The 26,244-nt window shown below is 58.8% G+C and overlaps 3 protein-coding genes across 6 annotated transcripts; 1 reads left to right on the top strand and 2 right to left on the bottom strand.

Moving 5' to 3' along the window:
- On the top strand, positions 1-16,960 carry ARSA (arylsulfatase A). Of its 4 annotated transcripts, none has more exons than XM_085568273.1 (10): positions 1-83; positions 270-587; positions 1,825-2,065; positions 4,623-4,841; positions 5,641-5,792; positions 7,751-7,875; positions 9,853-9,980; positions 12,208-12,310; positions 13,707-14,320; positions 15,806-16,960. In XM_085568273.1, the coding sequence occupies exons 2-9, from the start codon at positions 328-330 to the stop codon at positions 14,012-14,014; spliced, it is 1,536 nt and encodes a 511-aa protein (XP_085424399.1). In that variant the 5' UTR covers positions 1-83; positions 270-327; the 3' UTR covers positions 14,015-14,320; positions 15,806-16,960. The 4 variants fall into 4 exon arrangements, with proteins under 4 accessions (XP_085424399.1, XP_085424397.1, XP_085424398.1 ...); XM_085568271.1 differs by having other exon boundaries at positions 5,623-5,792; XM_085568272.1 differs by lacking the exons at positions 1-83; positions 7,751-7,875; positions 15,806-16,960 and having other exon boundaries at positions 192-587; positions 13,707-14,393.
- On the bottom strand, positions 16,736-20,212 carry LOC144246291 (acrosin-like). The gene is made up of 4 exons (XM_077783163.2): positions 19,998-20,212; positions 18,744-19,009; positions 18,446-18,591; positions 16,736-17,621 (listed from the first exon to the last, which is right to left on the bottom strand). Exons 1-4 carry the CDS (start codon positions 20,201-20,203, stop codon positions 17,232-17,234), a joined length of 1,008 nt encoding a protein of 335 aa, XP_077639289.2. The 5' UTR covers positions 20,204-20,212; the 3' UTR covers positions 16,736-17,231.
- A 530-nt stretch (positions 20,213-20,742) lies between these two features.
- Positions 20,743-24,918, bottom strand: LOC116184386 (acrosin-like). The gene is made up of 5 exons (XM_085569753.1): positions 24,848-24,918; positions 24,465-24,746; positions 23,696-23,961; positions 23,398-23,543; positions 20,743-22,484 (listed from the first exon to the last, which is right to left on the bottom strand). The coding sequence occupies exons 1-5, from the start codon at positions 24,916-24,918 to the stop codon at positions 22,005-22,007; spliced, it is 1,245 nt and encodes a 414-aa protein (XP_085425879.1). The 3' UTR covers positions 20,743-22,004.
- Between the last annotated feature and the right edge of the window lie 1,326 nt (positions 24,919-26,244).

The following is a 26,244-nucleotide window of genomic DNA, read 5'->3' as shown; positions in this document are numbered from 1 at the left end:
ATCTGCATCACGTGATCGGCTCGGGCACTGCCGGCACCGCCCGGGACGGCACCGGGACAGCGCCGGGACAACACCGGGACAGCGCCGGGACAACACCGGGACAGCACCGGGGCAACACCGGGACAGCACCGGGACAGCACCGGGACAGCACCGGGACAACACCGGGACAACACCGGGACAGCACCGGGACAGCGCCGGGACAGCACCGGGACAGCACCGGGACAGCACCGGGACAGCACCGGGGCAACACCGGGACAGCACCGGGACAGCGCCGGGACAGCGCCGGGACAACACCGGGACAGCACCGGGACACCGCTAGGCAGCACCATGGGGCCGCAGCGCCGGTACCGTCCCTGCCTGCTGCTCCTGCTGCTGCCGCTGCTGCCGCCGGTGCCGCCCGTGAGCGCCGCCGCCGCCGCCGCCGCCCGGCCCAACTTCGTGCTGGTGCTGGCGGACGATCTGGGCTTCGGGGACCTGGGCAGCTACGGGCACCCCTCGTCCGCCACGCCGCACCTGGACCGGCTGGCGGCCCGCGGGCTGCGCTTCACCGACTTCTACAGCAGCGCCGCCGTCTGCAGCCCGTCCCGGTACGGCCCCCGGGGCGGGGAACCGGGAGGGACGGGGATGGAGCTGGGGTGAACCGGGAGGGACCGGCGGGGATGGAGCTGGGGTGAACCGGGAGGGACCGGCGGGGATGGAGCTGGGGTGAACCGGGAGGGACCGGCGGGGATGGAGCTGGGGTGAACCGGGAGAGAACGGGCGGGGATGGAGCTGGGGTGAACCGGGAGAGAACGGGCGGGATGGAGCTGGGGTGAACCGGGGAGCGGGCGGGGATGGAGCTGGGGTGAACCGGGAGGGAACGGGCGGGGATGGAGCTGGGGTGAACCGGGAGAGAACGGGCGGGGATGGAGCTGGGGTGAACCGGGAGAGAACGGGCGGGATGGAGCTGGGGTGAACCGGGAGGGACCGGCGGGATGGAGCTGGGTGAACCGGGAGGGACGGGGATGGGATGGAGCTGGGGTGAACCGGGAGGGACGGGAATGGAGCTGGGGTGAACCGGGAGGGACCGGCGGGGATGGAGCTGGGGTGAACCGGGAGGGACGGGAATGGAGCTGGGGTGAACCGGGAGGGATGGACCTCCGGGATAAACGGGGGAACAAACTTACCATGTCCCGGGATAAACGGGCAGTAATGGACCTGCGGTGTCCCGGGATAAACGGGCGGTGATGGACTTGCGGTGTCTCAGGAGGGATGGCGGGACAAACCTCCGTGTCCCGGGAGAGGCAGAGGGATAAACCCACCGTGTTCCGGGACGAACGGGCGATGATGGACACGCGGTGTCCCGGGATAGACGGGCAGTGATGAACCCGCTGTATCCCGGGATAAAGCGGCAGTGATGAACCTGCAGTGTCCCGGGATAGATGGAGGGACAAACCCACCGTGTCCGGGGATAAACGGGCGGTGCTGTCCCGCTGTGCCCGCCCTGTCCCCGCAGTGTCCCGGGACAGACGGACGGCGCTGTCCCGCAGTGCCCGCCCTGTCCCCGCGGTGTCCCGGGACAGACAGACGGCGCTGTCCCGCGGTGCCCCGGGACAGACAGACGGCGCTGTCCCGCGGTGCCCGCCCTGTCCCGCGGTGTCCCGGGACAGTCGGACGGCGCTGTCCCGCGGTGTCCGGGTTGTCCCGCGGTGTCTCGGGACAGACGGACGGCGCTGTCCCGCGGTGCCCGCCCTGTCCCCGCAGTGTCCCGGGACAGACGGACGGCGCTGTCCCGCGGTGCCCGCCCTGTCCCGTGACCGTGCCCGTGTCCCGCTGGCTCCGCAGGGCCGCGCTGCTGACCGGGCGGCTGCCGGTGCGCTCCGGGATCTACCCGGGCGTGTTCGAGCCGGGCTCGCGGGGCGGGCTGCCGCTGGCCGAGGTGACGCTGGCCGAGCTGCTGAAGGCGCGGGGCTACGCCACGGCCATGGTGGGCAAGTGGCACCTGGGCTACGGGCGGAACGGCTCCTTCCTGCCCCTGCACCACGGCTTCGACCAATTCCTGGGCATCCCCTACTCCCACGACCAGGTGAGCGCGGGGCCGGGCGGGCCCAACCGGGATGCGGGCACCAACCGGGATGCGGGCACGAACCGGGATGCGGGCACAAACCGGGGCCGTGGGCACTAACTGGGGCTGCGGGCACCAACTGGGATGCGGGCACCAACAGGGATGCGGGCACAAACGGGGATACGGGCACCAACCGGGATACGGGCACCAACCGGGATGCGGGCACGAACTGGGATGCGGGCATGAACGGGGATGCGGGCACTAACCGGGATGCGGGCACCAACTGGGATACGGGCACCAACCGGGATGCGGGCACTAACTGGGGCTGCGGGCACCAACCGGGATACGGGCACCAACCGGGATGCGGGCACCAACCGGGATGCGGGCACTAACCGGGATGCGGGCACTAACCGGGATGTGAGCACAAACCGGGATGCGGGCACCAACCGGGGCTGCGGGCACGGGCCGGGCGTTTTCAGCGTCAGTTAATGGAGTTGTAATGGTTCGTGTTGATACATCGCTTTAGACTTGGATAGGGATGTGATAACTAATACTTAAAGTAAAGAAATGAAATGTCACAGGGGAAGCATATGTGAATAAAATGGTATTAATGTTATGAAAATGTGCTAATTATATACTATATAGAATATTTATATATTATATTGTATAGTGCATATTATATATATTATATACATACAATATAATATGTAATATATAATATATACTATATAATATGTAATATATAATATATACTATATAATATATACTATATAATATCTAATATCTAATATATTATATATTATATATTATATATTATATATTATATATTATATATTATATATTATATATTATATATTATATATTATATATGTTATATTATATATTATATATGTTATATTATATATGTTATATGTTATATGTTACATATTATATATTAAATTGTATGTTATATGTTATACATTATATATATAATATATATAATATATATAATATATATTATATATATTATATATATATAGATAGTATATTGTATTGTATATTGTATATATTATATACTTATTCTATATATACTATAAAATATACAATATATAATATATATTATATATTGTATATTATACATTAATTATACATTATGTATATTAGATGTAAATATTGTTATCTATTATGTATTATGTAACTTATACAATATATAACATTATATATTATATACTGTATACAATACATATATATAATATATTAAATACTGTATACAATACATATATAAAATATATAATATATTCTGTATATTGTATATTATAAAACATATATATAGAATATTTTATTATATATAATATATATACATAGTCTCTATATGGTATACCTATATACTATATGTAGTCTATACAATAAATAGTATATATTATACATTTTAAAATATTAATTAGAGCTTGTACTGAAATATATTAATATATTAAAAATTAATATAAAATATATCAAAAAGATAAAATCTTTTATAAAATAAAATATAATAATATTTCCGTTTACTTATAAAATATTAAATCTGTTAATTTAATAGTATAAGATGCAATATACTTTTTAATATGTAAGATTATATTACATTACATTATATTATATTATATTATATTATATTATATTATATTATATTACATTGCATCACATTACATTATATTATATTACATTGCATCACATTACATTACATTATATTATATTACATTACATCACATTACATTACATTACATACTATTACATTACATTACATTACATTACATTACATTCTATTACATTACATTACATTACATTGCATTACATTCTATTACATTACATTACATTACATTACATTGTATTACATTACATTACATCACATTACATCACATTACATTACATTATATTACATTGCATCACATTACATTACATTACATTACATTACATTACATTACATCACATTACATTACATTACATTCTATTACATTACATCACATTACATTACATTGCATTACATTACATTACATTACATTACATTCTATTACATTACATTACATTACATTACATTGCATTTCATTACATTACATTACATTACATTCTATTACATTACATTACATTACATTACATTGCATTACATTACATTACATTACATTACATTCTATTACATTACATTACATTACATTACATTACATTGTATTACATTACATTACATCACATTACATCACATTACATTACATTATATTACATTGCATCACATTATATTACATTACATTACATTACATTACATTACATCACATTACATTACATTACATTCTATTACATTACATCACATTACATTACATTGCATTACATTACATTACATTACATTACATTCTATTACATTACATTACATTACATTACATTGCATTTCATTACATTACATTACATTACATTACATTACATTACATTGTATTACATTACATTACATTACATCACATCACATTACATTGCATTACATTACATTACATTGCATTATACCGTATTATATGATACGATTGCGATCCAATGAGCCATACCCAATGTCGCTCCCCTTCCCCGGATCCCTGCGGCGCCGCAGGGCCCGTGCCAGAACCTGACGTGCTTCCCGCCGGACACGCCGTGCTTCGGGACGTGCGACCGCGGTGTGGTGCCGGTGCCGCTGCTGCGCGGCCACGCCATCGTGCAGCAGCCGCCCTTCTTCCCGGCGCTGGCCCCGCTCTACGCCCGCTTCTGCCGCGACTTCATCGCCCGCTGCGCCCGCCAGCGCCAGCCCTTCCTGCTCTACTACGCCTCGCACGTGGGCCTGGGACGGGAATGGGATGGGGATGGGGATGGGATGGGGATGGGGATGGGATGGGATGGGATGGGATGGGATGGGATGGGATGGGATGGGATGGGATGGGATGGGATGGGATGGGATGGGATGGGATGGGATGGGGAATGGGGATGGGAATGGGGATGGGGAATGGGGATTGGGATGGGGAATGGGGAATGGGGAATGGGGATGGGGATGGGGATGGGGATGGGATGGAATGGGGATGGGGATGGGGATGGGGATGGGGATGGGGATGGGGATGGGGAATGGGAATGGGGAATGGGGAATGGGGAATGGGGATGGGGAGGGGAATGGGAATGGGGAATGGGGGAACTGGGATGGGGAATGGGGATGGGATGGGATGGGATGGGATGGGATGGGATGGGATGGGATGGGATGGGATGGGATGGGATGGGATGGGGAATGGGGATGGGGATGGGGATGGGGATGGGGAATGGGGAATGGGAAGGGAAGGGAAGGGAAGGGAAGGGAAGGGAAGGGAAGGGAAGGGAAAGGGGGGAGGGAAGAGGGAAGAGGGAAGGGTAAAGGAAGTGAGCCTGAATCCCATGGAGAGAACAGGGAAGCCTCTCCCCTCCCACCACCCCAAAATCTGCTCCTGGACGACCTGGCCTTGCTATTCCCGCCCAGCCCGGGCCTCAGTGGGCCGGCGCTTTCGGGCTGCCGCTCCCTGCAGCTCTGCCCTGTCCCCCGTGCCAGCCCGGGGACAAGGCTGGGGCCGACGCGGTGCCCGTGCCTCCGGCAGCACACGCACTACCCGCAGTTCGCCAGCCGCGAGTTCGCGGGCACCACGCGCCGGGGACCCTTCGGGGACGCGCTGGCCGAGTTCGATGGCTCGGTGGGACAGCTGCTGCAGGCGCTGCAGGACAACGGCCTGGAGAACTCCACGCTGGTGTTCGTCACCTCCGACAACGGGTGAGCGCTGGCACCGGGCACGGCCGGGCCCGTGGGTGGCCGCGTGTCCGTGTCCCCGTGAGTGACCGCGTGTCCGTGTCCTTGTCCCTGTGGGTCCGTGGGTGACAGCGTGTCCTTGTTGCTATGGGGCAGCAGTGACAGCGTGTCCGTGTCCCCGTGAGTGACCGCGTGTCCGTGTCCTTGTCCCCGTGGGTCCGTGGGTGACAGCGTGTCCTTGTCCCTATGGGGCAGCAGTGACAGCGTGTCCGTGTCCCCGTGAGTGACCGCGTGTCCGTGTCCTTGTCCCCGTGGGTCCGTGGGTGACAGCGTGTCCTTGTCCATATGGGCCCATGGGTGACAGGGTGTCCTTGTCCCTGTGGGGCCCGTGGGTGACAGCATGTCCGTGTCCATGTGGCCCATGGGTGACCGCGTGTCCTTGTCCATATGGGCCCATGGGTGACAGTGTGTCCTTGTCCCTATGGGGCAGCAGTGACAGCGTGTCCGTGTCCCCGTGAGTGACCGCGTGTCTGTGTCCTTGTCCCCGTGGGTCCGTGGGTGACAGCGTGTCCTTGTCCATATGGGCCCATGGGTGACAGGGTGTCTTTGTCCCTGTGGGGCCCGTGGGTGACAGCGTGTCCGTGTCCCCGTGAGTGACCGCGTGTCCATGTCCTTGTCCCCGTGGGTCCGTGGGTGACAGCGTGTCCTTGTCCCTGTGGGGCAGCAGTGACAGCGTGTCCTTGTCCCTGTGGGCCCGTGGGTGACAGTGTGTCCTTGTCCCTATGGGGCAGCAGTGACAGCGTGTCCTTCTCCCTGTGGGCCCGTGGGTGACAGCGTGTCCTTGTCCCCGTGGCCCGTGGGTGACTGCGTGTCCATGTCCGTGGGTGACAGCGTGTCCTTGTCCCTATGGGGCAGCAGTGACAGTGTGTCCGTGTCCCTGTGGGGCCCGTGGGTGACAGCGTGTCCTTGTCCTTGTGTCCTTGTCCCCGTGGGTGACAGCATGTCCTTGTCCCTGTGGGGCAGGAGGTGACAGCATGTCCTTGTCCCCATGGATGACCGCGTGTCCGTGTCCTTGTCCCCATGGATGACCGCGTGTCCGTGTCCTTGTCCCCGTGGGTCCATGGGTGACAGCGTGTCCTTGTCCCTATGGGGCAGCAGTGACAGCGTGTCCTTTTCCCCGTGAACCTGTGGGTGACCACATGTCCGTGTCCCTGTGGGCCCATGGGTGAACACGTGTCCATGTCCTTGTCCCCGTGGGCCCATGGGTGACCGTGTGTCCATGTCCGTGTCCGTGTCCCATGGGTGACCCCGTGTCCGTGTCCATGTCTGTGGCTGACCGCGTGTCCGTGTCCCGTGGCTGACTGCGTGTCCGTGTCTGTGGGTGACTGCGTGTCCGTGTCCTTGTCCCTGTGGGCCCATGGCTGACCGTGTGTCCATGTCCGTGTCCGTGTCCGTAGCTGACCGTGTCCGTGTCCGTGTCCGTGTCCGTGTCCGTGTCCGTGGCTGACCGTCCGTGTCCGTGTCCGTGTCCGTGTCCGTGTCCGTGGCTGTCCGTGTCCGTGTCCATGTCCGTGTCCGTGTCCGTGTCCGTGTCCGTGTCCATGGCTGACCGTGTCCGTGTCCGTGTCCGTGTCCGTGTCCCTGTCCGTGTCCGTGTCCGTGTCCGTGTCCGTGTCCGTGGCTGTCTGTGTCCGTGTCCGTGTCCGTGTCCGTGTCCGTGGCTGTCCGTGTCCGTGGCCGTGGCCGTGGCCGTGTCCGTGTCCGTGTCCGTGGCCGTGTCCGTGTCTGTGTCCGTGTCCGTGTCCGTGTCCGTGTCCGTGGCTGACCGTGTCCGTGTCCGTGTCCGTGTCCGTGTCCGTGTCCGTGGCTGTCCGTGTCCGTGTCCGTGTCCGTGTCCGTGTCCATGTCCGTGTCCGTGTCCGTGTCCGTGTCCGTGTCCGTGTCCGTGTCCGTGGCTGACCGTGTCCGTGTCCGTGTCCCAGCCCCTCCACGCTGCGCGGGGCCCGCGGGGGCAGCTCCGGGCTCCTCCGCTGTGGCAAGGGCACCACCTACGAGGGCGGCATGCGGGAGCCCGCCCTGGCCTACTGGCCCGGCACGATCGCGCCAGGTGAGCCGGGACAGACCTGGGACAACATGGGGACAGAGCTGGGACTGACCTGGGACAGACCGGGACAACATGGGGACAGACCTGGGACAGACCTGGGACAGACCGGGACAAAATGGGGACAGACCTGGGACAGACCAGGACAACATGGGGACAGACCGGGACAACATGGGGACAGACCGGGACAACATGGGGACAGACCTGGGACTGACCGGGACAACATGGGGACAGACCTGGGACAGACCTGGGAGTGACCGGGACAGACCGGGACAACATGGGGACAGACCTGGGACTGACCTGGGACAGACCGGGACAACATGGGGACAGACCTGGGACAGACCGGGACAACATGGGGACAGACCGGGACAACATGGGGACAGACCTGGGACAGACCTGGGACTGACCGGGACAACATGGGGACAGACCTGGGACAGACCGGGACAACATGGGGACAGACCCGGACAACATGGGGACAGACCTGGGACTGACGTGGGACAGACCGGGACAACATGGGGACAGACCTGGGACAGACCGGGACAAAATGGGGACAGACCTGGGACAGACCGGGACAACATGGGGACAGACCTGGGACAGACCAGGACAACATCGGGACAGACCGGGACAAACTGGGGACAGACCGGGACAACATGGGGACAGACCTGGCACAGACCTGGGACAGACCGGGACAAACCAGGGACAGACCTGGGACAGACTGGGACAGACCTGGGACAGATCTGGGACAGACTGGGACAAACTGGGGATAAACCTGGGACAGACCGGGACAAAATGGGGACAGGCCTGGGACAGACCTGGGACTGACTGGGACAGACCTGGGACAGACCTGGGACAGACCGGGACAAAATGGGGACAGACCTGGGACAGACCTGGGACAAGCTGGGGACAGACCTGGGACAGACCTGGGACAACATGGGGACAGACCTGGGACTGACCGTGACAACATGGGGACAGACCTGGGACAGACCAGGACAACATCGGGACAGACCGGGACAAACTGGGGACAGACCGGGACAACATGGGGACAGACCTGGCACAGACCTGGGACAGACCGGGACAAACCAGGGACAGACCTGGGACAGACTGGGACAGACCTGGGACAGATCTGGGACAGACTGGGACAAACTGGGGATAAACCTGGGACAGACCGGGACAAAATGGGGACAGACCTGGGACAGACCGGGACAAACCGGGGACAGACCTGGGACAGACCTGGGACTGACCGGGACAACATGGGGACAGACCAGGACAAACTGGGGACAAACCGGGACAAAATGGGGACAGACCTGGGACAGACCGGGACAAACCAGGGACAGACCTGGGACAGACCGGGACAGACCTGGGACAGATCTGGGACAGACTGGGACAAACTGGGGATAAACCTGGGACAGACCGGGACAAAATGGGGACAGACCTGGGACAGACCAGGACAAACTGGGGACAGTACTGGGACAGACCTGGGAAAAAATGGGGGCAAATGTGGGACAGACCTGGGACAAACCGGGGACAGACCTGGGACAAACTGGGGACAGACCTAGGACAAACGTGGGTCAAACCCAGGCCAGATCTGGGCCAAACCCAGGCCAAACCCCGGGACAAATCCAGGCCAAACCCAGAACAAACCCAGGCCAAATCCAGAACAAACCCAGGCCAAACCCAGAACAAACCCAGAACAAACCCAGGCCAGACCCAGAACAAACCCAGAACAAACACAGAACAAACCCAGGCCAAACCCAGGCCAGATTTGGGCCAAACCCAGAACAAACCCAGGCCACACCCCGGCCAGACCCAGGCCAAACCCCGTCCAAACCCGGAACAAACCCAGGCCAGCCCCAGTCCAGCCCCGTGCCGAGCCGTGCCGAGCCGAGCCGAGCCGTGCCGAGCCGAGCCGAGCCGAGCCGAGCCGAGCCGAGCCGTGCCGAGCCGAGCCGTGCCGTGCCGAGCCGAGCCGTGCCGTTCTGGCAGGGGTGACCCACGAGCTGGCCAGCTCTCTGGACGTGCTGCCCACGCTGGCGGCGCTGGCGGGCGCCGCGCTGCCCGAGGCCGCCCTGGACGGCTTCGACCTGAGCGAGCTGCTGCTGCACCGCGGCCAGGTGAGAGCGGGGCATGGACAGGTGAGAGAGGGCATGGACAGGTGAGAGAGGGGCAGGACAGGTGAGAGAGGGGCATGGACAGGTGAGAGCAGGGCATGGACAGGTGAGAGAGGGGCAGGACAGGTGAGAGAGGGGCAGGACAGGTGAGAGCAGGCGGGGCAGGACAGGTGAGAGAGGGGCAGGACAGGTGAGAGAGGGGCAGGACAGGTGAGAGCGGGGCATGGACAGGTGAGAGAGGGCGGGGCAGGACAGGTGAGAGAGGAGCAGGACAGGTGAGAGAGGGGCATGGACAGGTGAGAGAGGGGCATGGACAGGTGAGAGAGGGGCAGGACAGGTGAGAGAGGGCATGGACAGGTGAGAGAGGGCATGGACAGGTGAGAGAGGGGCATGGACAGGTGAGAGAGGGGCAGGACAGGTGAGAGCGGGGCATGGACAGGTGAGAGAGGGCATGGACAGGTGAGAGAGGGGCATGGACAGGTGAGAGAGGGGCATGGACAGGTGAGAGAGGGGCAGGACAGGTGAGAGAGGGGCAGGACAGGTGAGAGAGGGGCAGGACAGGTGAGAGCGGGGCATGGACAGGTGAGAGAGGGGCAGGACAGGTGAGAGAGGGGCAGGACAGGTGAGAGCGGGGCATGGACAGGTGAGAGAGGGGCAGGACAGGTGAGAGCGGGGCATGGACAGGTGAGAGAGGGCATGGACAGGTGAGAGCAGGCGGGGCAGGACAGGTGAGAGAGGAGCAGGACAGGTGAGAGAGGGCATGGACAGGTGAGACCGGGCGGGGCACGGACAGGTGAGAGTGGGCATGGACAGGTGAGAGAGGGAGGGGCCAGGTATGATGATGATCATGATGATGATGATGATGACGATGATGATGATGATGATGTTGATGTTGATGATGATGATGACGATGATGATGATTATGTTGATGATGTTGATGATGATGATGTTGATGTTGATGATGATGATGATGATGACGACGACGATGATGATGTTGATGTTGATGATGATGATGATGATGATGATGATACAAACCCAGATTTTTCATGCCGAAAGCTGATAACTATTAGTTTATTTTAAATCAATGGTAAATGATCATGGCTGCTGTGGCTAACGGGGCTACCGGAGCTCCCGTTTCTCCCGTTTCTCCCGGTTCCCCCGTTTCTCCCGGTTCTCCCGGTGCTCCCGGTTCTCCCGGTGCTCCCTGTGCTCTCAGTTCCCCCGTTTCTCCCATTTCTCCCGGTTCCCCCGTTTCTGCCGTTTCCCCCCTTTCTCCCAGTTCCCCCATTTCCCCCATTTCTCCCATTTCCCCCGGTTCCCCCATTTCCCCCAGTTCCCCCATTTCTCCCGTTTCTCCCGTTTCTCCCGTTTCCCCCGTTTCCCCCGGTTCTCCCATTTCCCCCATTTCCCCCGTTTCCCCCGTTTCCCCCGGTTCCCCCGGTTCCCCCGGTTCCCCCAGTTCTCCCATTTCCCCCAGTTCCCCCGTTTCTCCCGTTCCTCCCGTTTCTCCCGTTTCCCCCATTTCCCCCGTTTCCCCCATTTCCCCCGTTTCCCCCATTTCCCCCGTTTCCCCCATTTCCCCCGTTTCCCCCGGTTCCCCCAGTTCCCCCAGTTCTCCCGGTTCCCCCGTTTCCCCCGTTTCTCCCTGTTCTCCCGTTTCTCCCATTTCCCCCATTTCCCCCGTTTCCCCCGTTTCCCCCATTTCCCCCAGTTCCCCCGTTTCTCCCATTTCCCCCGTTTCCCCCATTTCCCCCATTTCCCCCATTTCTCCCATTTCCCCCGTTTCCCCATTTCCCCCGTTTCCCCGTTTCCCGCTGTTCCCCCGGTTCCCCCATTTCCCCCATTTCCCCCATTTCCCCCATTTCCCCCGGTTCCCCCATTTCCCCCATTTCCCCCGTTTCCCCCGTTTCCCCCGGTTCCCCCATTTCTCCCATTTCCCCCGGTTCCCCCATTTCCCCCATTTCCCCCATTTCCCCCATTTCCCCCATTTCCCCCGGTTCCCCCGGTTCCCCCAGTTCTCCCATTTCCCCCAGTTCCCCCGTTTCTCCCGTTCCTCCCGTTTCTCCCGTTTCCCCCATTTCCCCCGTTTCCCCCATTTCCCCCGTTTCCCCCGTTTCCCCCATTTCCCCCGTTTCCCCCGGTTCCCCTGTTTCCCCCATTTCCCCCGTTTCCCCATTTCCCCCGTTTCCCGGTTCCCCCGGTTCCCCGGCGCTGACGCCGCTGTCCGCAGAGCCCGCGCCGCTCCGTGTTCTTCTTCCCGCCGGCGCCCGACCCCGTGCGCGGCCCGTTCGCCGTGCGCCTGGGCCGGTACAAGGCGCACTACTACACACAGGGTCAGCGCGCCGCGCCCGACCCGGGCCTTTGGGGGGTTTGGGGGGATTTGGGGAGTTTTGGAGGGGTTTGGGTGGGTTTTGGGGGATTTGGGGGAGTTTTGGAGGGGTTTTGGGTGGGTTTTGGGGTTTTTTGGGTGGGTTTTTTGGGTGGTTTTGGGGGTTTTTTGGGTGGGTTTCGGGGTTTTTTGGGTGGGTTTTTTGGGGGTGGTTTGGGAGTTTTTTTGGGTGGTTTTGGGAGTTTTTTTGGGTGGGTTTTGGGGTTTTTTGGGTGGGTTTTTTGGGGGCGGTTTGGGAGTTTTTTTGGGTGGGTTTTGGGGGTTTTTTGGGTGGGTTTCGGGGTTTTTTGGGTGGGTTTTTTGGGGGTGGTTTGGGAGTTTTTTTGGGTGGTTTTGGGAGTTTTTTTGGGTGGGTTTTGGGGTTTTTTGGGTGGGTTTTTTGGGGGCGGTTTGGGAGTTTTTTTGGGTGGGTTTTGGGGTTTTTTGGGTGGGTTTTTTGGGTGGTTTTGGGAGTTTTTTTGGGTGGGTTTCGGGCTTTTTTGGGTGGGTTTTTTGGGGGCGGTTTGGGAGTTTTTTTGGATGGTTTTGGGAGGTTTTTTGGGTGGCTTTCGGGGTTTTTTGGGTGGTTGTGGGAGTTTTTTTGGGTGGGTTTTGGGTTTTTTTTGGGTGGATTTTTTGGGTGGTTTTGGGAGTTTTTTTGGGTGGGTTTTGGGGTTTTTTGGGTGGGTTTTTTGGGGGCGGTTTGGGAGTTTTTTTGGGTGGTTTTGGGAGGTTTTTTGGGTGGGCTTTGGGGGTTTTTTGGGTGGTTTTCTTGGCGGGGTTTTGGGGTTTTTTGGGTGGCTTTCGGGGTTTTTGGGTGGGTTTTTTGGGGGGGGTTGGGAGTTTTTTGGGTGGGTTTTTTTGGGGGGGTTTGGAGTTTTTTGGGTGGGTTTTTTGGGGGGGGGTGGGAGTTTTTTTGGGTGGTTTTTTGGGGGCGGTTTGGGAGTTTTTTTGGGTGGTTTTGGGAGGCTTTTTGGGTGGTTTTGGGGGTTTTTTTGAGTGTCTTTCGGGGTTTTTTGGGTGGTTTTGGGAGTTTTTTTGGGCGGGTTTTGGGGTTTTTTTGGGTGGATTTTTTGGGTGGTTTTGGGAGTTTTTTTGGGTGGGTTTCGGGGTTTTTTGGGTGGGTTTGGGAGCTTTTTTGGGTGGTTTTGGGAGTTTTTTGGGGTGGGTTTCGGGGTTTTTTGGGTGGGTTTTTTGGGTGGTTTTGGGAGTTTTTTTGGGTGTCTTTCGGGGTTTTTTGGGTGGTTTTGGGAGTTTTTTTGAGTGTCTTTCGTGGTTTTTGGGGTGGCGTTCGGTGCCGCCCGGATCTCCCGGAGGACGCCGCGCGCTCAGCCCCGTTTTTGGCGCTGCCGGCGCCTCAGGCTCCTTCCACAGCGACACCACCCCGGACCAGGCGTGCCACGGGCTCACCCCGCTCACCCCGCACCTGCCCCCGCTGCTCTTCGACCTGGAGGCCGATCCCGCCGAGAACTACGACCTGCTGCGGGGCCGGCCGGGCCCCGAGGCGCTGCAGGCGCTCAAGGACATCGCGCTGGAGAAGGCGCTGCTGCAGCAGCGGCTGCGCTTCGGGGACAGCCAGATGGACAAGGGCCAGGACCCCTCGCTGCAGCCCTGCTGCAACCCCGCCTGCACCCCCAAACCGGCCTGCTGCCGCTGCTCCCCGCTCTGACGCCCCAAAAGGGGCCCGGCCCCATAACCCGGCCGGGCTCGGGGCTGGGATGGGAGCAGGGAGACTACGAGGAGACGGGGATCTGTGGTCCACTGTGTGGGGTGTTCCAGGGGAGGCCTCGGGCAGGATCCTGACCCGTTCCAGGAGGATCCTGACCCATTCCAGGATCCCTGACCCGTTCCAGGACGATCCTGACCAATTCCAGGATGATCCTGACCCGTTCCAGGAGGATCCTGACCCATTCCAGGATCCCTGACCTGTTCCAGGATCCCTGACCCATTCCAGGAAGATCCTGACCCCTTCCAGGCTCCCTGACCCGTTCCAGGCTCCCTGACCCATTCCACGATCCCTGACCTGTTTCCAGGATCCCTGACTCATTCCAGGATCCCAGACTGATTCCAGGAGGATCCCTGACCCGTTCCAGGATCCCTGACCCGTTCCAGGATCCCTGACCTGTTCCAGGATCCCTGACTGATTCCAGGAGGATCCCTGACCCGTTCCAGGAGGATCCTGACCCGTTCCAGGATCCCTGACTGATTCCAGGAGGATCCCTGACCCGTTCCAGGATCCCTGACCCATTCCAGGATCCTGAACAGTTCCAGGCTCACTGACCCATTCCACGATCCCTGACCTGTTTCCAGGATCCTGTCCTGATCCAGGATCCCTGACCTGTTGGAGGATCCCTGGCCCATTCCAGGATCCCTGATCCATTCCAGGATCTCTGACCCATTCCAGGAGGATCCTGACCCGTTCCACGATCCCTGACCCGTTCCAGGGTCCCTGACCCTTTCCAGGATCCCTGTCCCATTCCAGGACCACTGACTTATTCCAGGTTCCCTGACCTGTTCAATGATCCTGACCCATTCCAGGATCCCTGACCCGTTCCAGGAGGATCCCTGACCCGTTCCAGGAGGATCCCTGACCCATTCCAGGAGGATCCCTGACCCGTTCCAGGAGGATCCCTGACCCGATCCAGCATCCTGACCCGTTCCAGGATCCCTGACCTGTTCCAGGATCCCTGACCCATTCCAGGAAGATCCTGACCCCTTCCAGGCTCCCTGACCCGTTCCAGGATCCCTGACCCATTCCAGAATCCTGAACAGTTCCAGGCTCCCTGACCCATTCCACGATCCCTGACCTGTTTCCAGGATCCCTGACCCATTCCAGGATCCCGGACTGATTCCAGGAGGATCCCTGACCCGTTCCAGGATCCCTGACCCGTTCCAGGATCCCTGACCTGTTCCAGGATCCCTGACTGATTCCAGGAGGATCCCTGACCCGTTCCAGGATCCCTGACCTGTTCCAGGATCCCTGACTGATTCCAGGAGGATCCCTGACCCGTTCCAGGATCCCTGACCCGTTCCAGGATCCTGAACAGTTCCAGGCTCACTGACCCATTCCACAATCCCTGACCTGTTTCCAGGATCCTGTCCTGATCCAGGATCCCTGACCTGTTGGAGGATCCCTGGCCCATTCCAGGATCCCTAACCCATTCCAGGATCCCTGATCCATTCCAGGATCTCTGACCCATTCCAGGAAGATCCTGACCCATTCCAGGATCCCTGACCTGTTCCAGGAGGATCCTGACCTGTTTCAGGAGGATTCCTGACCCATTTTCAGGATCCCTGACCTGTTCCAGGATCCCTGACCCGTTCCAGGATCCCTGACCCGTTCCAGGCTCCCTGACCCGTTCCACGATCCCTGACCTGTTTCCAGGATCCTGTCCTGATCCAGGATCCCTGACCTGTTGGAGGATCCCTGGCCCATTCCAGGATCCCTAACCCATTCCAGGATCCCTGATCCATTCCAGGATCTCTGACCCATTCCAGGAAGATCCTGACCCATTCCAGGATCCCTGACCTGTTCCAGGAGGATCCTGACCTGTTTCAGGAGGATTCCTGACCCATTTTCAGGATCCCTGACCTGTTCCAGGATCCCTGACCCGTTCCAGGATCCCTGACCCGTTCCAGGCTCCCTGACCCGTTCCACGATCCCTGACCTGTTTCCAGGATCCCTGACCCATTCCAGGATCTCTAACCCATTCCAGGATCCCTGACCCATTCCAGGATCCCTGACCCGTTCCAGGAGGATCCTGACCTGTTTCAGGAGGATCCCTGACCTGTTCCAGGATCCCTGACCCATTCCAGGGTCCCTGAACCGTTTTCAGGATCCCTGACCCATTCCAGGAGGATCCTGACCCGTTTCAGGAGGATTCCTGACCCATTTTCAGGCTCCCTGACCTGTTCCAGGATCCCTGATCTGCTCCAGGATCCCTGACCCGTTTCCAGGATCCCTGACCTGTTCAATGATCCTGACCCATTCCACAATCCCTGACCTGTTCCAGGATCCCTGACCCATTCCAGGATCCCTGACCCGTTCCAGGATCCTGACCCATTCCAGGAAGATCCTGACCCATTCCAGGCTTCCTGACCCATTCCAGGAGGATCCTGACCTGTTTCAGGAGGATTCCTGACCCATTTCCAGGATCCCTGACCCGTTCCAGGATCCCTGACCCATTCCAGGATCCCTGACCCATTCCAGGAAGATCCTGACCCGTTCCAGGCTCCCTGACCCGTTCCAGGATCCCCAAACCAGGCCCAACCCCTCCCTTTTCCCCAAATTGTCCCCTCCTTGTTTTTCCCAGGAGACCGAACTGGGCTGAAAATGTGGATATTTGGGTGTGTGATTTTGGCCACGGGAATCAGTTTTTGCAGTAGCTGGGAGTGGGGCATGTCCAGGCCCCCAGGGCGATGGCACTGGCAGTGTCCCCTCTCACTCCCATGGACGAGGGCATTATTTCCAGGATAAAACGTGGTAGGGGTGTTCTCAGGGGATTTCCATGTAAATCACTGCTTTGTCTTACAATTTTCTAATTAATGTCGCTGCAAATAATTGTTTGATTCCTAATCACATGGCTGTTTGCAGTAAATTGTTTCTAACCCCTGATCTTTGCCTTTTGTGGAAGGAGCAGGAACATGGGTTTGGTTTCAGGACCATTACAATGGAGAATTCCATCCCTAAACCCCCACCACGGACAACAAAACTTTAATCCAAGGATTAAATCAACTTGAGGTTTGGTGAGGTGGGCTCAGGGCAGGGACGTGGGCAGGGCACAGCAGCCCTGGGCACCGGGGCTGGCCTGGCCCCGCCGCCACGGCACCACCTGGGGCTGCTGGAGATCCTCTGCAGCCAAAACTGCATCTGCCGGCACTCCTGCTCACCCTGTCCTGTTCTTCAGGAGCTCCAACACCTCCTGCAGCTTCCTGAGGAATCCCGTCAGGGTCTCCTTCGGGAAGGAAATGTCCATGAACGGGTGGCTGCTCTCTGCTGATGGCTCCGGCTTTGGTGGCTCCGGCTTTGGTGGCTCCGGCTTTGGTGGCACCAGTTCTGGAGGCTCCGGCGAGTTCAGGGTGGCCTTTGGTGCTGGTGCTGGCCCTGTCGGGCTGGGGCCGGCGTGGGCACGGATCCAGGAGTGGAAGCGCTGGGTGGAGGTGAAGATGCCAGGCCTCCTGGCCCCGGCACAGCCCTTGCCCCAGCTGGCCAGTCCCACCAGCCAGAAGTGGTCACGGGTCTTGTCCTTGCACACCAGGGGACCCCCGATGTCCCCCTGCGCCAGGAGAGAGGGGTCAGGGGCTGTGCCAGGGCTGGTTCCTCTGTCCCAGCCACGTCCCCAGCTCTGCTGGAGCCTCCAGAGCCTCACTGGGAGCAGGATGGGGATGGCTCAGGGGAGGTTCTGCCTCAGCAGGGAACAGCGATGCCAGGATATCCACACCTGGGGCTGCCGGGAGCTCTGGGTGGGCTCTGCGGGCACAGTGCCAGCCTTGGGGGCAAGGGGACACGGGGCAGGGACACGGGGATGGGGAAGGGACGCTGTCAGTGGTGGGGACACGGGGCTGGGAGGGCACGGAGGGTACCAGGGTGTGCTGGGCTCGGGGTCCCTGTGCTGGCTCGGGGGGGTCCCGGGGTCCCTGTGCTGGCTTGGGGTCCCTGTGCCAGCTCGGGGGGTCCCGGGGTCCCTGTGCTGGCTCGGGGTCCCTGTGCCCGGCTCGGGGTCCCTGTGCTGGCTCGGGGTCCCTGTGCTGGCTCAGGGGGTCCCGGGGTCCCTGTGCTGTCTCGGGGGGTCCCGCGGTCCCCGTACCGGCTCGGGGGGTCCCAGGGGCCGTGGCTGGCTTGGGGTCCCTGTGCCCGTCTCGGGGTCCCTGTGCCCGTCTCGGGGTCCCTGTGCTGGCTCGGGGTCCCTGTGCTTTCTCAGGGGGTCCCGGGGTCCCTGTGCCCGGCTCGGGGTCCCTGTGCTGGCTCGGGGTCCCTGTGCTGTCTCAGGGGGTCCCGGGGTCCCCGTGCCGGCTCGGGCGGTCCCGCGGTCCCCGTGCCCGGCTCGCGGTCCCCGTGCCCGGCTCGCGGTCCCCGTGCCCAGCCCGGGCCCAGCCCCACCTGGCAGGTGTCGATGCCGCCCCGCGGGTACCCCGCGCACAGGTCCTGGGGCTGCACGGCCCCCCCGTACCAGCGGCTGCTGTTGCACAGCTGCACGTCCATCAGCCGCACCTTGGCCTCCTGCAGCACCAGGCGCGGGCCGGGGGCTGCGGGCACAGCGGGCGCTGAGCACCGGCACCTCCCCGGGCACGGCGCCGGCCCCGGGCCGTGCCCCCGTCCCGCCGCGTCCCTGCCCGCAGCTCCGGGCACACGGGGCCCGGCTCCCGCGGCTCGGGGCTCGGCCCGGCCGGGCACTGACCGCTGTCCGGGGCGGCTCTCCAGCCCGCGATGTAGCACGTTCTCAGCTCGGGCACTGCCAGGGCGCTGTCGGGCACGCAGCCCAGCTGGATGTAGTCGCTGCACTCCACGGGCTGCTCCAGCTCCAGCAGAGCGACGTTGTTCTTGGCCGTGGTGGGGTCGTAGTGCTGGTGCTTCAGGAGCTGCTTGATCTGGAACACCGCGGCCCCGTGGCCCGGCCGAGCCAGGTCCGTGGCCCCGATCACCACCTTCCACTTGAGGACGTCCCTGGAATCCATGGAGAGTGACAGGGAGCAGGGACAGGGCTGGCAGCTCCCGGCGCTCTGCTTCCCACAGCAGGCAGCGGAGACAGCGATGGGGCAGCACAGGGTGCTGCAGGCCTGGCACCCGGCCCTGCAGTGGGGACACCCCTGACACTGCTGGGGGACACCCCTGATATTGCCTGGGAACATCCCTGACATTGCTGAGGGACATCCCTGACATTGCTGAGGGAACAACCCTGACCCTGCTGTGGAGACATCCTTGACCATGATGGGGGAACATCCCTGATACTCCTATGGGAACATCCCTGTCCCTGTTGTGGGAACATCCCTGACCCTGCTATGGGAACATCCCTGACATTGCTGGGGAACATCCCTGACCCTGCTGTGGGAACATCCCTGACATTGCTGGGGGACACCCCTGACATTTCTGAGGGAACAACCCTAACCCTGCTATGGGAACATCCCTGACCATGATGGGGAACATCCCTGACCCTGCCAAAAGGATGTCTTTGCTGTGGGGACATCCCTGTCTCTGCTGAGAGGACATCACTGAGCACCCCTGATCCTCCTGTGGGGACAACCCTGATCCTCCTGATGGGACATCCCCATCCCTGCTGTGGGGACATCCCTGAACCTTCTGTGGGAACATCCCTGTCCCTGCTGTGAGGACATCCCTGATCCTCCTGTGGGCACATCCTTGTCCCTGCTGTGGGGACACCCCTGACCCTTTGGTGGGGACATCCCTGACCCTGCTGTGAGGACATCCCTGATCCTCCTGTGGGCACATCCTTGTCCCTGCTGTAGGGACATCCCTGATGGTGCTGTGGGGACAAACCTGATCCTTCTATGGGGACATCCCTGATACTCCTATGGGAACATCCCTGTCCCTGCTGTGGGGACATCCCTGACCATGCTGTGGTGACACCCCTGTCCCTTTGATGGGGACACCCCTGTCCCCCTGTGGGGACACCCCTGTCCCTGCTCTTCCTTACCCAGCCCCGATGAAGCAGCTGGCGGCCGTGAGCACCCAGAGGTGGCTGACGAGTGCCCCCGAGCACATGTGCCACGTGCCGTTCTCCTGGGTGACCTGGATGCTGGCGATGCCAGGCCAGGCCCCCTTGTTGACGTCCAGGGTCGTGTCCTTGGCAGAGCGCGAGGATCCGAACTCGGGAATGGCGGAGCTCTCGTTCAGCACCATGGGCCAGAGCCCGCAGGTGCCTCTGGAAGCACAGAGCCATCACTGCCCTGCTCGGGGACAGCAGGGACAGGGACCCCGAGGGGCTCCTCTGTGCCCAGGCTGTGCCAGGGAAGCCCCCGAGTGTCCCCGAGCCCCCCTGACCTGCAGGTGTCCCAGGTGGTCCACACGGGCCCGGCCAGGGCCAGCAGGAGGAGCAGCCCCAGCAAAGCCATCGCTGCAGGTGGCAGAGGCGGAGCAGAACTGTCACCTCTGGTGCCACCTGGGTGTGCCCACGGTGCCACCAGGCCGGGCTGATGTCACAGAGGGTCGGTTCCGTGTGCGGGGCGCCGTGGCTGCAGGTGGTGTGGGGGCAGTGGCAGAGCCTGGGAGGGTTTGGGGATCCCGCTGGAGCAGAGGGAATGTCCCGGATCCGGGGATCCCACCTGGGACCCAGGGATCCCACCTGGGACCCAGGGCACAGCAGGGACAGTGGGACGAGGGGTCAGAGACACGAGCTGGTGACAGAGGGGACAGCCCTGGGTGGCAGCAGCAGCTCAGGGTGGCACCTCCAGCACCTCCACAGGGCTCCAGATGGCAGCTCCAGCTGTGCCCGTGTTGTTGTCAAGGCAGGACGGGAATGAGAAGACTCTGACCAGAAAGCTGTGAGAGTAAAACTCCCATTTATTCAAAATACCCTGCTCTTTATACAGAGCTTTGTGAGGACCAACTCCATTGGTTCTGAAATGAAAACAACCCAAAGCATTGGTGCAAAGTGCTTGACACACAGTGATAGAAATTCACTATAAACAATGCAAAACCAAGAGAGATAAAGAATTATTTACATTCTTTCCCAGGCCTTTGCCTGCTAGAAACTCCCAGTTTCTTCCTTTGGCTGAATCTGGGTCCCACATGCCCAGTCCTGTCCCTCTCCAGGGCTTGTCCCAGTCCTGGCACAGCTGAGGTTCTGCTGGGGCAGCCTGGGCTGGAGAAGTTCCTCTGTCACCTCCAGGCTGTGCTGGTTTGGAGCAAAGCCCCCAGGAGGAACTCACCCCCCACAGACCCCACGTACTGTGCAGGGGGTTTGCAAGTCAGAGTTGAAATTTGAGGGGAAGGATCCAATAAATGCACGGAATTCAGAAAAATTGGATTAAAACCACAAAGTCAGGGCACAAGTGACATCCCGTGAGTGGCACAGTCAGGACCAGCAGTGGTGGCAGCGCTGTTGAAGTGGTCCTGCTGGTCTGGTTCTCCTGCAGAGGTCCCGTGGTGGTGGCTGTGTCCCAAATCCCCAAACCTTGAGATGACATCCCCTAAATCCAGGCAGGAATGTCCAGAACCTCCCCCAGGGTGAGGAATTTCACGAAGGGGTGAAGGAACCCCGTGAGTTATTGGGTATTTCTGGAATCCCTGAAGGTTGTTCTGCTGCACCCTTGAGTTCCTGGTGGCCCATGAGCAGGGATGACCCCTCAGGGTGGGAGTTTTGACCCCAGGAGTCCCTCAGAAGCTGCTGGAGAACCATCAGTTACACCCAGGCTCATCCTCCCCTCATCCCCCCAAACCAGGAGCCAACCCCACCCTTTTTCCCTGGGATTGTCCCACCCTCGTTGCGCACACAAGACTGGACTGGACTGACAATGAGGATAATTGGGAACAACTCTATTTCGAGAACAAACTGAAGCTCATCTCCAGGGTGGGCGGAAGGGGGATAATGAGCAGGACAGAGCAGACCTGGGCACCGCGGGTGGCTTTGGCACAGCCACGGCTCCAGCAGGGAATGGCTGTGCCCCCCTGCAGCCAGCCCTGGATCTGCTCCCCCTCCTGCTCAATCCAGTTTGTCCCGCAGGAACTCCAGGAACTCCAGCAGATTCGTGAATAACCTCAGCAGGATGGATTTGGGGAATGAAATTGTTATAAACGTCTCCGGTTCTGCTTCTTCTTCATCTTCATCATCTTCTGGCTCTGGTTCTGGTATGGGTTCCGGTTCTGGTATCGGTACCGGTATCGGTACCGGATGGGGTCCTGATTCTGGTTCTGGCTCAGGCTCTGGTTCCAGTTCTTCTTCGGGTTCTTCTGGCTCTTCCTCAATGGTGGGGGTGGGTGGCTCCGGCTCGGGCGGTGGAGCCTCTGTATCCGGCGGGACCATTCCCATCTGCACCTGGATCCAGGTGTGGAAGTGCTGGGTGGAGGTGAACACCCCGGGCCGTTTCTCTCCGGCGCAGCCCTTGCCCCAGCTGGCCAGTCCCACCAGCCAGAAGTAGTCACCACCGTTGTCCTTGCACACCAGGGGACCCCCGATGTCCCCCTGCGCCAGGAGAGAGGGGTCAGGGGCTGTGCCGGGGTCACAGCCACACCTCGGGGTTATGGGGACACTGGATGGGGTTCGGGGACAGGGGGACACTGGCACAGGGAGGCACAGAGGGGGAGTGGCAGCCCTGGGACACGGGACAGGGATCCGTGGATGGGAAAGGGAACTGGAGCCCCTGGACAGGGACGGGGATGGGGACAGGGATGGGGACAGGGACATGGGGATGGGGACATGGGGATGGGGACAGGGACAGGGGGATGGGGACATGGGGATGGGGACAGGGACAGGGACATGGGGATGGGGACATGGGGATGGGGATGGGGACATGGGGACATGGGGATGGGGACAGGGACAGGGACATGGGGATGGGGACATGGGGATGGGGATGGGGATGGGGACAGGGACAGGGACATGGGGATGGGGACAGGGACAGGGACAGGGACAGGGACAGGGACATGGGGATGGGGACATGGGGACATGGGGATGGGGACAGGACAAGGACATGGGGATGGGGACGGGCAGGGAGCAGTGACAGGGGTGGGACAGGGGTGGCCTGGGCTGGGCTGGGCCCGAGGGGATTCCGAGGTGGAAGGGGAAGGGAAGGGCAGCACGGAGGCACAGGAGAGGGATCTGGGAACTGGGGAAGGGCAGGACAGCCCTGGGGCCATGGGGCAGGACAGGGACACGGGGATGGCGAAGGGACACCCGTCAGTGGTGGGGACACGGGGCTGGGAGGGCACCGGGCCAGGCCCAGAGGGTGCCAAGGCAGGGTTGGGCTCAGGGTCCCTGTGCCGGCTCGGGGGGTCCCGGGGTCCCTGTGCTGGCTCGGGGTCCCTGTGCCGGCTCGGGCGGTCCCGCGGTCCCCGTGCCCGGCTCGCGGTCCCCGTGCCCAGCCCGGGCCCAGCCCCACCTGGCAGGTGTCGATGCCGCCCCGCGGGTACCCCGCGCACAGGTCCTGGGGCTGCACGGCCCCCCCGTACCAGCGGCTGCTGTTGCACAGCTGCACGTCCATCAGCCGCACCTTGGCCTCCTGCAGCACCAGGCGCGGGCCGGGGGCTGCGGGCACAGCGGGCGCTGAGCACCGGCACCTCCCCGGGCACGGCGCCGGCCCCGGGCCGTGCCCCCGTCCCGCCGTGTCCCTGCCCGCAGCTCCGGGCACACGGGGCCCGGCTCCCGCGGCTCGGGGCTCGGCCCGGCCGGGCACTGACCGCTGTCCGGGGCGGCTCTCCAGCCCGCGATGTAGCACGTTCTCAGCTCGGGCACTGCCAGGGCGCTGTCGGGCACGCAGCCCAGCTGGATGTAGTCGCTGCACTCCACGGGCTGGTCCAGCTCCAGCAGAGCGATGTTGTTGCTCTCCGAGTGGGTGTCGTAGTCCTCGTGCATCACGACCCTCTCGATGCGGCGCTGCTCGGCCTCGGGGCCCGGCCGAGCCAGGTCCGTGGCCCCGATCACCACCTCCCACTCGGAGGTGTCCCTGGAGCAGGACAAGGAGCAGGAGAAGGAGGAAGAGTTGATGGAACAGATCCGAGGGATGTGGCAGCACAATGCCCTTCGTGCTCTGGGCACCTCCTTGTGCTGTGGGGACATCCCTGATCTTCCTGTGGGGACACCCATGTTCCTGCTGTGGGGACACCCCTGACCCTGTTCTGGAGACTCCCCCATCCCTGCTGTTAGGACATCTCTGATTCTCCTGTGGGGACACCCATGTCCCTGGTGTGGGGACATCCCTGATCCTCCTGTGGGGACACCCATGTCCCTGCTGTGGGGACATCCCTGATCCTCCTGAGGGAACATCTCTGTCCCTGCTGTTGGGACATCCCTGACCCTGTTCTGGGGGCTTCCCCATCCGTGCTGTGGGGACACCCCTGATCCTCCTGAGGGGACACCCATGTCCCCGCTGTGGGGACACCCCTGATCCTGTTCTGGGGACATCCCTGTCCCCGCTGTGGGGACACCCCCGACCCTGCTCCTCCTTACCCAGCCCCGAAGAAGCATTGTGCCACCGTGAGCACCCACTGGGGGTGGATGAGTGCCCCCGAGCACATGTGCCACGTGCCGTTCTCCAGGGTGGCCTGGACGCTGACGATGCCAGGCCAGGTCCCTGAGGGGACACCGGGGCCATCCACGACGAGGGCGCTGCCATCGGAAGGTGCCAAAGTTTTGTAGTCCCCATCTTTGGGGTCGTAGTCCCGAACCAGCGAGCTGTGGTCGAAGGCCAAGGGCCGGAGCCCGCAGGTGCCTCTGGAAGCACAGAGCCATCACTGCCCTGCTCGGGGACGGCAGGGACAGGGACCCCGAGGGGCTCCTCTGTGCCCAGGCTGTGCCAGGGAAGCCCCCGAGTGTCCCCGAGCCCCCCTGACCTGCAGGTGTCCCAGGTGGCCCACACGGGCCCGGCCAGGGCCAGCAGGACGAGCAGCCCCAGCAAAGCCATCGCTGCAGGTGGCAGAGGCGGAGCAGAACTGTCACCTCTGGTGCCACCCGCGGCCCTGGCAGTGCCCACGGTGCCACCAGGCTGGGCTGATGTCACAGAGTGGCGGAAAATTGGAAGGGTTGGGGTGGCAGGGACCGTAACGAGGGCGCGGTGCCACCCGTGCTGTGGGCAGGGCCACCTCCTGCTGTCCCTGGGTCACCTCCTGCTGTCCCTGGGCCACTTCTGCTTTCCCCTGACCACCTCCCGCTGTCCCTGGGCCACCTCCTGCTGTCCCCTGGGCCACCTTCTAATGTCCCCAGGCCACCTCCTGCCATCCCTGGGCCACCTCCCACTGTCCCTGGGCCACCTTCTAATGTCCCTGGGCCACCTCCTTCTGTCCCTGGGCCACCTCCTGCTGTCCCCTGGCCACCTCCTGCTGTCCCTGGGTCACCTTCTAATGTCCCTGGGCCACCTTCTAATGTACCCTGGCCACCTCCTGCTGTCCCTGGGCCACCTCCTGCTGTCCCCAGGCCACCTCCCGCTGTCCCCTGGGCCACCTTCTAATGTCCCCGGGCCACCTCCTGCTGTCTCCAGGCCATCTCCTGCTGTCCCTGGGTCACCTCCCGCTGTCCCTGGGCCACCTTCCGCTGTCCCCTGGCCACCTCCTGCTGTCCCTGGGTCACCTCCCTCTGTCCCCTGGTCACCTCCTGCTGTCCCCTGGTCACCTCCCGCTGTCCCCGGGCCACCTCCTGCTGTAATTTTATATACATAAATTTTAATATATAAATTAATTTTATATATAAGTGAAATTCATAAAGACAAAATAAAAAAAATTATATCTAAATACATTTTATGTATTATGTCATACATTTATTTTATTTTTTAAATTTCGTTTTTATACGTGAAAAATAAATAATAAATTTATATTTCTTCGTATATAATTTATATTGCATTACAAATAACACTAATTTATAATGTAATAATATTAATATATATGATTTGTAATAATTTGTAAATGATACAGTTCAAACATACTTATATATTATTACATTATTATATATAATTATATAATTAATATACATTAATAATGTCTATTAATACATTGTTATGCATTAATACATTAACATATAATTAGACACTAATACATTAATTATATCTTGGCACATTAATACATTAAGATATTGTTGCATTAATAACGCATGTTTATGGAAAGAAAAAGATCCAATCCTTGTGGTTTGTGGAAAGAGATTTAACAGTGTTTGGTTCTGTCTTAACACTACCTACATTCTGCTATTATATGTTATGGTAATGTTAATTATGTTAATGATGGGGTTAATTATGTTAATG

Source organism: Lonchura striata, chromosome 1A (assembly GCF_050655825.1).
Source record: "Lonchura striata isolate lonStrDom1 chromosome 1A, ASM5065582v1, whole genome shotgun sequence".
Classification (NCBI taxonomy): Eukaryota; Metazoa; Chordata; class Aves; order Passeriformes; family Estrildidae; genus Lonchura; species Lonchura striata.
This window is presented reverse-complemented; position numbering and strand designations above follow the sequence as displayed.